This window comes from Suncus etruscus, chromosome 17, assembly GCF_024139225.1.
Source record: "Suncus etruscus isolate mSunEtr1 chromosome 17, mSunEtr1.pri.cur, whole genome shotgun sequence".
Taxonomy (NCBI): domain Eukaryota; kingdom Metazoa; phylum Chordata; class Mammalia; order Eulipotyphla; family Soricidae; genus Suncus; species Suncus etruscus.
The window spans coordinates 67,560,539-67,573,774 of NC_064864.1; the positions used below are offsets into that span (position 1 = coordinate 67,560,539).

At 48.4% G+C, this 13,236-nt stretch overlaps 1 protein-coding gene across 1 annotated transcript in view; it reads left to right on the forward strand.

Moving 5' to 3' along the window:
* The window catches only part of BTBD16 (BTB domain containing 16), a 36,717-nt gene extending 24,947 nt beyond the window's left edge, over nucleotides 1-11,770 (forward strand). The window contains exons 11-15 of the mRNA XM_049790446.1: nucleotides 2,001-2,083; nucleotides 5,866-5,943; nucleotides 7,594-7,695; nucleotides 8,373-8,558; nucleotides 11,702-11,770. Of these exons, the coding sequence (XP_049646403.1) occupies nucleotides 2,001-2,083; nucleotides 5,866-5,943; nucleotides 7,594-7,695; nucleotides 8,373-8,558; nucleotides 11,702-11,770 (518 nt within the window). The remainder of the gene's footprint in view (nucleotides 1-2,000; nucleotides 2,084-5,865; nucleotides 5,944-7,593; nucleotides 7,696-8,372; nucleotides 8,559-11,701) is intronic.
* The last annotated feature ends 1,466 nt before the right edge of the window (nucleotides 11,771-13,236 follow it).

The following is a 13,236-nucleotide window of genomic DNA, read 5'->3' on the forward strand; positions in this document are numbered from 1 at the left end:
AAACCCCACCAGAGAGATAGCATGGAGGTAAGGTGTTTGCCTTTCATGCAGAAGGTCATCGGTTCGAATCCCAGCGTCCCATATGGTCCCCCGTGCCTGCCAGGAGCAATTTCTGAGCATGGAGCCAGGAGGAACCCCTGAGTACTGCTGGGTGTGACCACCCCACAAAAAAAAAAAAGAAAAAAAGAAACAAACTCCAGAGTCATGCATACTCGAGTATATGCATGTCCACTGGTACTTTGCCTGGCTCCTACCACTTCCCTTTGTCTTTTCCTTCCCTTTTTTGTTTTTGGATTTTTTTGGGTAGCCACACTTGCAGTGCTCCAAGCTTACTCCTGACTCTGTGCTCAGGAATCAGTCCTGATACGTTCAAGGCACCATATAAGGTGCTTGGGATTGAACCTGAGCCAACCACGTGCAAGGCAAATGCCCTCCCTGCTGTCTTATTGCCATGACCGTGGGCAATTTTTGAGAGGCCCAATATGTAGCCTCAATGTCCTCCTACTTGGGGGTATTATTGTCTTTTCTCTACCAATCCAAGAGCAGAAACTGTCTTACAGTTATTGGTGAAGGTGACTTTGGAAGCTTCTTTCCAGGGACCTTCCAGGAATGGACGAACGTTGACATCCTGTGAAATAGTTGGGAATATTTCAACTACAGCAAAAGAAACTTACTGTATCCATCCAGCATTTTCTGGATACCCAGGGTAGAAAAGTCCCTACAGAAATGGGGTTGGGGGGCCAGAGAGATAGCATGGAGGTAAGGCATTTGCCTTTCATGCAGAAGGACGGTGGTTCAAATCCCAGCATCCCATATAGTCCCCTGTGCCTGCCAGGGGCAATTTCTGAGCATAGAGCCAGGAGGAACCCCTGAGCTCTGCCGGGTGTAACCCAAAAACCAAAAAAAAAAAAAAAATAGAAGTGGGGTTGAGGGGGCAATAGCACAGTGGTAGGGCATTTGCCTTGCTTGTAAGAGTTCAATCTGGGACAAATGCTGTCTCGAATCTCAGCATCCCATATAGTCTCCTGAGCCTGTCAGAAGCGATTTATGTTTGTTTGTTTTGTTTTGTTTTGTTTTAGTTTTGGTTTTTGGGTCACACTCGGCAGCGCTCAGGGGTCACTCCTGACTCTACACTCAGAAATCGCTCCTGGCAGGTTCAGGGGACCATATGGGATGCCGGGATTCAAACCACCGTCCTTCTGCATACAAGGCAAATGCCCTACATCCATGCTATTTCTCCGGCCCCAGGAGCAATTTCTGAGCACAAAACCAGGAGTAACCCCTGAGCACCACTGGGTATGGCCTCCAAACCAAAATAAAATAAAATATAAAAATAGAAGTCAAGAGCGGGTCTCATTCATCCCCTGGGATGTTTGTTGATAGACAAAAAAAAAAATGTTAACCACTGAGCACCTTGGATGTGGTCTCCTCAAATAAAAACAAAACAACAAAAAAAATGCCTATCAACAAGCATCCCAGGGGATGAGTGAGACCTGCTCTCAACTCCTGAAGGGACTTTGCCCTGGGCATCTGGGAAATACTGAGCACAGGGACTTAGTCCTGCTTCTATGCTCAGGGATCAATCCTAGCGGTGCTCAAGGGACCATACATGGTGGTGCCAGATACTGAACCCAGGTTGGCTACAAGCAAAGTAAGCACTACGAGAGCAACTACCACTCCCTCCTCCCCTACAGTGTTCTTAAGACATTCCCTTAAAGGGGCTGGAGAGATAGCATAGGTAGGGTATTTGCCTTGCATGCAGCTGACCCCACCATGTGTGACCAAGAAAAGAAGGAAAAGAAAAATAAAGGCATTCTCTTAGAAAGCCAAATCCTGAACTAGTCACATGGCCCTATCTCTTCTACAAAGTTTTCTTCCCATTGAAACCACCAAAGGGAAATCATATCCTCCCCTTTTCCATGATCATTTCTTCCTCCCCATGAGTGAGCTTGGGCAAATGTCTGAAGTATGAAGTATAAAGTCTGATGTATGTCTCACAGGCAGGGAACTGGAAGAGCTTAAATACATGAACTTCTTCCCTGAGTCCTGGCTGGGCAGGGTCATGGCCAACCATTACAACTCGGTGAGTCTTCTGGAAATGTGCTTTATATTTCACACCCCTGATCCTTTTGAGCTGGGACAGTTGGGGGAGCCCACTAGAGGGAAGGAGGGAGGGGAAGACCCCCCAGCCTCCTTGGAACCAGGTGCTTGAACTATTCGTTCTGGACAGGGTAGGGGAACCAGCCAGACTGCTCTGCATACTGAGTTTGCCAACTCGAGCAACACGAATGTAACTTGATGATAGGGAAAAACGCCAAAGAGAGAATTTAGAAAAGAGAAAAGAAAAAGCCCAGAATCATCATTCCCACTCAAGCACCACTAACTTCTCATTGCCTGGTATAGACTTTCTCTTTTTAAGTTTTGTTTTTGTTTTTGGGCCACACTCAAGGACATTCAGAGGTTACTCCTGGCTCTGTGCTCAGGAGTAAATCCTGGAGTGTAGAATAAAAATATAAGTATAGGGCGGAGAGATAGCATGGAGATATGGAGTTTGCCTTGCATGCAAAAGGACAGTGGTTTGAATCCTGGCATCCCATATGGTCCCCTGAGCCTGCCAGGAGTGATTTCTGAGTGTAGAGCCAGGAGTAACCTCTGAGCGCTGCTGGATGTGACCCAAAAACCAGGGGGTTAAAAAATTATAGACAGACAGACAGACAGACAGACAGACAGAGATTCACTTGTTGGGTGAGATTGTCCCAGGCACTGTGTTTCTAACTCTTTTGGTCAACAGGTCTGATGAAGGGTAGTAGCTGAGAAATAATTCATAAGCAATTAGTTAAAGTTTCATCGTAGTCAGCTTTGCTTTTCTGTTCACCATGTGCATTTTCTCACATCTGCTTTCTCTGCTATTTTTTTGCTGCCCTTCCTTCTCCCCCTTTTGCTTCTCTCTTACTTCCCCCAGCCAGACTTTTTTTTATTTTTTATTTGAAACAGCCTGTCCTATCCCAGGTGTGGGCAGGTTCTAATCATCCAGGTGAAATTAATATCTCAAAAGAAAGCTTAGATAAAAGGAAGTTAGGGGGAAGGGTTACACTGGAGGGTTCAGAGGACCATATGGGATGCCAAGGATCAAACTTGGTAGGCTGCATGCAAGATCTCTCCTAAAATGTACTGTGCTATTGCTTTAGCCTCAAGGTTTTAGTTTTTTGTTTGTTTATTTTGGGGCCACATCTGGCCATATTCGGCGATCATTCCTAGTAGGTGCAAGGGTGTATATGGGGTGCCTGTATCCAAGGCAAGAGTCCTCCCCGCTGCTTTATTGCTCTGGCCCTGGCTTTATCTTTTTAAAGCTAAATGTAATTAGATGTGCTTCAAAACACCATTTTTTAAATAAAATTTTGGTTGAAATAACATTAATTCTTGGCATTATAATAGGAGTCAGGGGTAGAGTATTAACAATCCACATATGGGCCTGGAGTGATAGCACGCTAGGGAAGGTGTTTGCCTTGCAAGTGGCTGTCTCAGGTTGGATCCCTGCCATCCCAGAGTGTCCCCCGTGCCTTACAGGAGTGATTCCTGAGTGCAGACCAGGAGTAACCCGAGTGCTGCTGGATGTGGCCCAAAAGTTAAAAAAAATCCACATCTATGTAACTATGTTTATCCTCCAAAATCTTGTTTCCATCCTTCTTTATACAATGAAATTCTATTAATGGGGTTTCTCCCACCCAGACCCTCTGCCCCACTAGAAACTACTATTGTGGTTTTTACATAACAGTTTGTATTTGCTTTTATTTGGTTTGTTTTTAATTTTTCTTTCCTTATCTTCCATGTATGAGTGAAATTACATGGAGTTTTTGCTCTTCCATCTGACTTATTTTATTCTGCTCTTTCAAATTCATATATATTATTAGAATGACAGGATTTTATTTTTTATGGCTGAATAGTTTTCTATTAAATACATATATGCCGGGGCCTGGAGAGATAGCACAGAGGTGTTTGCCTTGCAAGCAGCCGATCCAGGACCTTAGATGGTTGGTTCGAATCCCAGTGTCCCATATGGTCCCCTCTGCCTGCCAGGAGCTATTTCTGAGCAGACAGCCAGGAGTAACCACACACTGCTGGGTGTGTCCCAAAAACCAAAAATAAATAAATACATACATACATATATGCCACATTATTTTGTTTCTAAGTCATACCCAATAATGCTCAGGGCTTGCTTCTGACTCTGCACTCAAAGATCGCTTAGAAGGTGCTTGGGGAAACATATGAGGTATTGGGATCAAACCTAGATTGTGTGCAAGACAAGCATCCTGCCTGCTGTACAGTGCTCCAGCCCTTATGTTTCCTTCTCTTTGCTTCAATGTATAATGCTGTGAGGAACATGGGGGCCTTGATAAACTTGACTTAGATGCACCATTTATGGGGGTTCTTCATGGACCAGACAATTCCAGGGACCAAACCTAGCTTGACCACGGATAATGCATATGCCTTAACCCCTGTACTATCTCTTTGGCCCCACAAATACCATTTTTTTGTTTTGGGACCACACCTGGTGGTGCTCAGGAGCCACTTCTGGAGGTGCTTGAGGATGCTGAGGATCGAACCCTGGTCAGCTGCATGCAAAGTCAATGCCCTACTTGCTGTGTTATTCCAGCCCTAATAAATACTAATTTTAATGCAACCCATAAAACATGTGTTTCTAACACTGCCACATTGTCATGTCTTTGTAATGCGGGAAACTTGGTGTTTCTAAGAACTTATTAGAAATGGCTGCATGAGGGGCCGGGCGGTGGCGCTGGAGGTAAGGTGCCTGCCTTGCCTGCGCTAGCCTAGGACGGACCGCGGTTCGATCCCCCGGCGTCCCATATGGTCCCCCAAGAAGCCAGGAGCAACTTCTGAGCGCATAGCCAGGAGTAACCCCTGAGCATCAACGGGTGTGGCCCAAAAACCAAAAAAAAAAAAAAAAAAAAAAAAAAAAAGAAATGGCTGCATGGGAAACACCATGGAATGGGGTATTTGTTGCACTTAGAATTATTTTTCCATAGGAGACTCTCAAGATCAGAAAATACAACCCCCCAAGGGAACATGTCGTTTTTGTTCTTTTTGTTCTTTTTTTTTTTCATTTTTGTTCTTGATGATGCTAGCACCTCAGAAACCAAGTTCCTCACCCCTGGTAATGAGCCTCACCTGGCAGGTATCTCACTGAGATTCCTTTGACCCAATGGCATCTCACAATAAGATCAACATATCTGGGGCCAGAGAGAAAGCATGGAGGCAAGGCATTTGCCTTGCATGCAGAAGGACCGTGGTTCAAATCCCGGCATCCCATATGGTCCCCCGAACCTGCCAGGAGGGATTTCTGAGCATAGAGTCAGGAGTAACCCCTGAGTGGTGCTGGGTGTGACCCCCCCAAACAAAACAAAACAAAACAAAAAAGATCAGCATATCTTTTTTTTTTTTTTTTTTTTTTTTGTGGTTTTTGGGTCACACCCAGCAGTGCTCAGGGGTTACTCCTGGCTCCACGCTCAGAAATTGATCCTGGCAGGCATGGGGGACCATATGGGACGCCGGGATTCGAACCGATGACCTTCTGCATGAAAGGCAAACACCTTACCTCCATGCTATCTCTCCGGTCCCAGATTAGCATATCTTTGATGACCAAGAAATATAATTTTTTTCCATGGGTATTTCTTCCTCTGTGAATTTATATTAACTTCCCATGTTTCCAAGTTAATGTTTTTTCAGAGCTGAAATAAGACATCCCCATATAATGACAATGGAAAGCATGGGATGATGACCCCATAGGAGTGAGGTGGGGTCAGGTTGCTGAGATGAGTGGATGCACTTCCCTTTCTTCTCTTCCAGCTGGAGAATGGGGGCGACATGGGCTATGTGAAGGACCTCACTAGTCAGGCTGTACGCTTTGGTTTGCTCTTCAACCAGGTACAACACTAGGCCTGACTAGGGGAACAAGCATTGGTTTCGCTTGATAACAGACCTGTGTGCTGGGTTAGGGGCACACCACATGCTTGGGGCTGGCACATAGTACAATGGGTAAGGTGCTTGGCTAGCATTACATGGATCCCCGTCATCCATAAGATCCCTGAGCACCAATAGGAGTAATTCCTAAATGCAGAGCCAGGAGTAAGGTCTGAGCATCATTACACGGAGAGGAAGTGATTGGGGGGGAGGGAGGGAGGGAGGAAGGAGAGAAAAGAGGAAATCAAGGAAGAGACAAGAAAGGAGAGAAGGGGCCGGAGAGATAGCATGGAGGTAAGGCGTTTGCCTTTCATGCAGGAGGTCATCAGTTCGAATCCCGCCGGCGCCCCATATGGTCCCCTGTGCCTGCCAGGAGCAATTTCTGAGCCTGGAGCCAGGAATAACCCCTGAGCACTGCCGGGTGTGACCCAAAAAAAAAAAAAAAAGAAAAGAAAGGAGAGAAGTAGAGAAAGAAGAAAGAAAAGAAGGCAAAGAAGGAAAGAGAGAAAAGGGAGGAAGGGGTGAAGGGAAGGAGGAAAGAAAAGAGAAAGGAAAAAAGAGGAAAGAAGAAGAGAAAGAAAAGGAAGGGGAAAGGCAAAAAAGAAAGCAGAAAGAGAAGAAAAAAAAAAAGGAATGAACCCACATTCTTGGTTAAGACCCAGTGCTCTGTTAAGGACTCTGCCCAATTAAGAACTCACATTCTTGAGTTAGAACCCATGTTCTTGATTAAGGACTCATATTCTAGGTTAAGGACTTATGTTCTAGGTTAAGGGCTCATGTTTTTTGTTAAGGATCTATGTTCTATTTTAAGGGCTCATGTTCTAGTTTAAGGCCCTACGTTTTAGGTTAAGGGCCCATGTTCTAGGTTGAGGACCCAGTGCTCAGTTAAGAACCCACACACTTTTTAATGGGACCTACATGTCAACTCTGACCCCTTTGTCCCCAGTGCAGGAAGGCCAGACAGGGCAAAAGGGGTGCTTTAGGTGGCGGTTTTGTCAAGAAAAAAAATCCTCAAAAGGGATGTTCTACCCACCGCTCCTCATCAGCGTCACCAGCTGTCCTGGTGTTTTGGGGAGTCGGAAGGCCAGACTCAAGGACAGGCACAGCACAACATTCCCAGGAAGGTTGCAGGAAACGACAGGGCTTCTAGGCTGAGCCCATAAACACTGGGCACTAGTAGGGCTGTCTGTAGTGGGGGTCAATCTTTCCCAAGGGGGAGGGACCTCATCTGCAGTTCACCTTAAAGCCTCCCTGGGAGTGACCTCAAAGAAAAGCACAGTGGGGAAGGTGAGTGGTCTATCCCCGGGTCCATCTGACACCAAGTGGTTCCTTGAGCATCCCTGGAGGCCTCCGAGTTGCACCCAAACAGGGCTGGGAGGGGTAGCAGAGTGGGTAGGGTGCTTCCCCTGCCGGAGATGGGCAGGGTGAAAAATGCCCTCACTGAGCCTCCCCCCACCCCGTGGGGTGGGCGGGACTACCCCCGTCTGGCTCCCCCAGCTGCTGTGCCATCTGCCCTTCACACTGAGTCATCTTTGTTGTGATAACAAGATTGTGTGTCATCCTGCCCTGTTGCTGGGATACTGGAGCACTGTTTTCCCCCTGCTGAGTTAGGAGGACGAAGATGTGGCTCACTCCCAAACGGTCGCCCTCTACGGTTTCTTCTTCGAGATAAAGGGAATCAGGCACAACCCGACCTCTTACAGTTTCATCATGCATGTAAGGAGCACCCAAGAACGAGCCCACACCCCTCATTTCTGTGCTCAGGAAGCACTCCTAGGGCTGGAGAGATAGCACAGCGGTAAGGCATTTGCCTTACATATGGTCAACCCAGGACTATCAGTGGTTCGAATCCCGGCATCCCATATGGTCCCCCAAGTCTGCCAGGAGCGATTTCTGAGTGCAGAGCCAGGAATAACCCATGAGTGCCACTGGGTGTGACCCAAAAACCAAAAAAAAAAAAAAACAAACAAACAAAAAACAAAAAAGGAATCACTCCTGCGTTAAGGGATCACTCCTGCTATCAGGGAGCACTCCTGCTTAGGGATCATTTCTGCACTTGGGGAGCATTCCCATACTCAGGGATTACTCCTGGCAGGGCTCAAATGTTGGGGATCAGGCCCATTTCTGCCATATGTGGGGCAAGCTCCTTCCCCGCTGTCCTCTCTGCCTTGCCCCTCCCTGCACAGGGTTTTGATTTTGTTAGAGCCAGGACCTTGGGACTCCATCAGCTTTGCTCAAGTTCTGTTCTGGGGTCGCCCTGGACCAGCCGGGGCGTAGGGAATACCAGGACCTATGGCCCTGTGACCTGGACAGGGCGGTTGTTGGACCTTGGCACTCCACAAGGCCTGGTTTCCTGATTCCCAGGCCTCCCCTACGTGCCCCCCTCCTTGCAGAGAGTCAGACACAGGGACCTGAAGCCAAGCTCGGCCTGCGACTCGGGCACAGTGAGCTTGCGGAGGGAGCGCTTGGTCAGGTACGAGATCAGTGCCCAGACGCAGGTTGGTGGCGTGTGGCAGGCCTTCCGGACCAGAGAGATCACCCAGAAGTTCGGCTTCCACCCGCCCTCCTGCAGGAGCCACGTGAGGGACCCCTCTCCCTCCCCTCTGCTCTCTGCCCCTGTTTCCACTGGTCATTTATTCTCCTCACACAGACTCCTTTGGGGGGGGTGCTTGAAAGCTCTAAGAAGAGTCTTTGTCAGTCTCTGCCCCAGAGGATACCTTAAGGGAACCTTCTAGAAAGAAAATCTGGGCTGGAACCTGGGGGATGGATAGCACAGGAGTGAGGCACTTGAACAGCATGGGGTCACCTAGGTTCAATTCCCAGCACTGTGTATGGCTCCCTGAGCACTGCCAGGAGTGATCCCTGAGCACTGAGCCAGGAGTCACCCTGAAGCACAGCTGAGCACAATCCCTCTGCCTAAGGAGAAGAGAGGAGAGAAGTGAGGGGAGAAGAAGAAAGGGAGGGGAAGAGAGAGGAGAGGAGAGAGGAGGGGAAGGGAGGAGAGGAGAGGGAAAGAGAGGAGAGGAAAGAAGAGGGGAAGGGAGGAGAGGAGAGGGAAAGAGAGGAGAGGAGAGGAAAGAAGAGGGGAAGGGAGGAGAAGGGAGGGGGAGAAGGAAGGGAGGGGAGGGGAGAAAAAGAGAAGAAGGAAGAAAGGGGAGGAGAGGAGAGGAGGGGGTGGGAGAGCAGAGGAGAGGAGGGGGTGGGGAGGGGAGAGGAGAGGTAGGAAGGGGAGAGGGATGAGAGGAGAGGGAAGGGGATAGGAGAGGAGGGGAAGGGAGGAAAGGAGAAGAGAGGGGAGGGGAGAGAAGAGGAAAAGGAGAGAGAGAGAAAGGGAGAGGGAAGGTGAGAGGACAGAGAGGAGAGAAGGGGAGTAGAGGGGAGAGGCAGGAGAGGGGAGAGGTGAGAGAGGATAGGAAAGGGGAGAGGGAGGAGAGAAGAGGAGTGGAGGGGAGAGGGGAGAGGAGAGGGGAGGGAAAAGAGGAGAAGAGAGGGGAGGGGAAAAGAAGGGAGGGGAGAGGGAAGAGAGGAGGGAAGGGGAGAGGAGAGAAGGGGAAAGAAGAGAAGAGGAGGGGAGGGAGAGAGAAGAGGGGAGGAGAGGGGAAGGGAGAGGGAGGAGAAGAGAGGGAAGTAGGAGAGGAGGAGAGGGGAAAAGGGAGGGAAGGAAAGGAATGGAGAGAGGAAGGGAGAGGCCGAAAGGAGTGGAGGGGAAAGGGGAGATGATGGGAGAGGAGGGAAAAATGAGGAAAGGGCCACTAAACCCACTGACTCCCTGCTAGCCTGGGCTGGTCAGGGGGAAATTACAATTGCAGCAGTGGAGGAGCAGGGCTGGGACTCAAGACTGCCACTCCTCCTCTGCCATCTGGATGTTTTGGTTCCTGAAGGTCATATGCAGAACTGTCAGAATCTTCTCTGTGGTCCTGGGGGCTCTGGGTTCTAGGACATCAGGGTTCTTACTGTTCTGCAGGGATTGGATTTTACCTGGAGTCCCTGGGCAGTTCTTGGGGCTGCATAGTCAATGGCTGAGACCACCCAGGCCTGGGCTCATTAAAATATCCCTTTGGGGGGTCAGAGAGATAGCACAACAGTAAGGTATTTGCCATAGACGCAGAAGGTCGTAGTTCATCTTCCAGCATCCCATATGGTCCCTGGAGCCAGCCTGGAGCAATTTCTGAGTGTAGAGCCAGAAGGAATCCCTGAGCGCTGCCGGGTGTGACCCCAAAAAACAAACAAACAAAACATGCAGTAAATAAGTCACTGTACATAATCCACTCTGGTTTGATTCTCAGCACCATTTCTGGTCCCTTGAGCATCACCAGGTGTGGAAAAAGAAAAGGACATGCATTTTCAACTTGATTTAAACTTATTTTAAGTTTATTTACTTTCAATAAACTACATTTAAATTTTTAAACTTAAAATAAATAAAAGTTCAAGTTTATACACTTTAAATAAATAGATTCCAAGGAGCTGGAATTCTACCTGAAGGAGTTCAGGAACTATTCCTGATTCTGTGCTGAGGATCCCAGTGGTGCTCAGGAACCAGATATGGTGCCAGGATTTGAGCTGAGGCCATATCAGGGCAAGTGCCTTCCCTGATGCATTATCTCTTGGTTCCTAAAGTTTATTTTGAAAATAGAGAAGATTTTAAGTATAAACACAAGGGGCTGGAGTGGTAGCACAGTGGTAGAGCGTTTGCCTTGCACATAGCTGACCTAGGAAGGACCATGGCCCCATCCGGTCCCCAAAGCCAGGAACAATTTCTGAGTGCATAGCCAGGAGTAACCCCTGAGCGTCACAAGGTGTGCCCCCAAAAAAGAATAAACGTAAGGCCAGAGAGATAGAACAGCTGACCCAAGCATCCCATAGGGTCCTCCAAACCCTATTAGGAGTCATCTCTGAACACAGAGAGCCAGGAATAAACCTTGAGCATCACCAGGTGTAATCCCTAAACCAATAACCAATATCATTTTTTTTTACTTTTTGAGCCACACCTGTTGACGCTCAGGGGTTACTCCTGGCTAAGCACTCAGAAATTACTCCTGACTTGGGGGACCATATGGGACACCAGGGATCGAACCAAGGTCCATCCTGGATCGGCCACGTGCAAGGCAAACGCCCTAGCACTTTGCTATCGCTCCTGCCCCAAGACAATATCTTTAAAAAAAATTTTTTTTATTGGGGCCAAGAGATAGCACAGCAGTAAGGCGTTTTCCTTGCATGCAGAAGGACCGTGGTTCAAATCCCAGCGTCCCATATGGTCCCTGGAGCCTGCCGGGGGCGATTTCTGAGCATAGAGCCAGGAGTAGCCCCTGAGCACCGCTGGGTTATGACCCAAAAACAAACAAAAAAAAATTATTGATTGACTGATTAGCTGTTGGTGATACTCAGGGGTTCTCCTGGCTCTCACTCAGAAATCGCCTCTGGCTGGCTGAGGGACTATATGGAATGCTGGGAATCAAACTGCAGGCAAGGCAAACATCCCACAGCTGTGCTATCTCTTTGGCCCCAAAAGACAGCTTCTTTTAAGTGAATTAAAATGTCTCCCCCAGGCGAGGAAATAAGGAGCCAGGGTGAGAAGACCTACCTATGTGGCTCATGCTTCTCCTAACCTCTTTGTGGGAATCCGACCTCTCTAGCCCCTTCCTGCTTCTAGAAGGCAATTGGGGGGGGGAGGGGAAACAACTCTGAAATCTCTCATTTTACTTCGTTTTGTTTCCTCTTTTAGATCCTGAAAATCCAAACTGTGGGCACCCCTATCTATGCAAGCTTCTCATTCTTCTTCCCACTATCTTAAGTTTTCAGAAGATTCTGTGGGATTTTTCTCCACTCTCCCCAGACTGCATAAAAGACAATAAAATGCCATAACTGAAACTGCCACACAAACTTTAGCCATTTCCTATACTGTGGGTTATCAAACTGAGGCTCAGTTTGCCGCCTGGGAGGGGACAGAGTGTGGCATCTGGGGATGCCACATCATGGGGATGCCCTCCCACTTTATCAACGCGGCTTCTCCCCAGACCCATGAGGTGGGTAAACCTCCCAGCCTCTTCTGGGTCACTCACAGTACTCAGAGGCAGCCTCTTCCCAAGGTTCAGTGTGAAGCAACCCCAAACATATGGTCATGAGTTCAACTCCCTGGTGTCCCATATACACATATCCTTCCTCCCGGGCCCACTGCTGCCTGAAAACCCCAACACGGCTCTTTCCAGCCTCACTGTCACCAGGAATGTGGTCTGAGAGTCTGGCTAACATCACAGAGAAGACCCTGGACTCGTAGCTTGGCCACAGGGGCTGGTTTAGTTTCTGAAGGGTGTTTTCTTGGGAAACACAGAAAACTGGGAGGTGACCTAGGGAGCCCGTCATGTCCATCCCTGCCCAGAAGGGGGCGATAACTGCGCCCAAACAGGAGCCAGTGGGGCGGGCAGAAATTTGCAGCCTAGATTCTCCTGGGCCAAGTCCACTTGGTGTGGTGGCTGGAAGAGATATTTTGTAGGCTCTGGGTGAGGCACTGGTCATTCACACACTGGGGAAGCGTCTTGAGACCAAAGTCCTGAATGTGATTAACAAGGAAATTGAAAGTTCCCAGTAAGAACTCCTTCTGGATGCTAAGGCTGACCCTTACTTACTGTGTGGCCTAAGGCAAGTTGACCAAACTTTTCTGAATCTCCAGATCTTATCGGAAACTGACCCCAAGACTTGCAGTAACTGTTTAAACTTATCTAAGTGGCCAGAGCGATACCACGATGGGGGAGGGGGTGTTGTCTTGCAGGGGGCCCACCTGGGTTTCATCCGGCATCCCATAGGGTCCCCCTCACCTGCCAGGAGTGATTCTGAGCACAGAGCCAGGAGTAATCCGAGTGCTGCCAGGTGTGGCCCCAAAACAAAGAAAAATAAAAATTGATATAAAATGCATGAAAGCCCTTTCTACAGTATATTTAGTCCTTATGCTTAAAATCAGGTACTCCTTGCAGATGAGAAGGGAGCTGTATGATTTTGACCAAATAAATGTCTTTCCTTCTCAGAGTTTTCCCCCTTGGGCCCAATGAAAGGTGGGGAACAGGACAGAAGAAATGAAAAGCTGAATTTGGGATTCAAAACCGGAAAACCTGCCTGGACAAGAATGGTTGAAAATTGGGGAATGCCCCCCCCCCCAATCTTGGCCTAAAGGATCTGAGGATTGAAACCTCTATCAGAAACCTCCGGGGATAGGAGTGATAGAACAGTAGAAAGGGCATTTGCCTTTCCAGGCATGGTCAACCT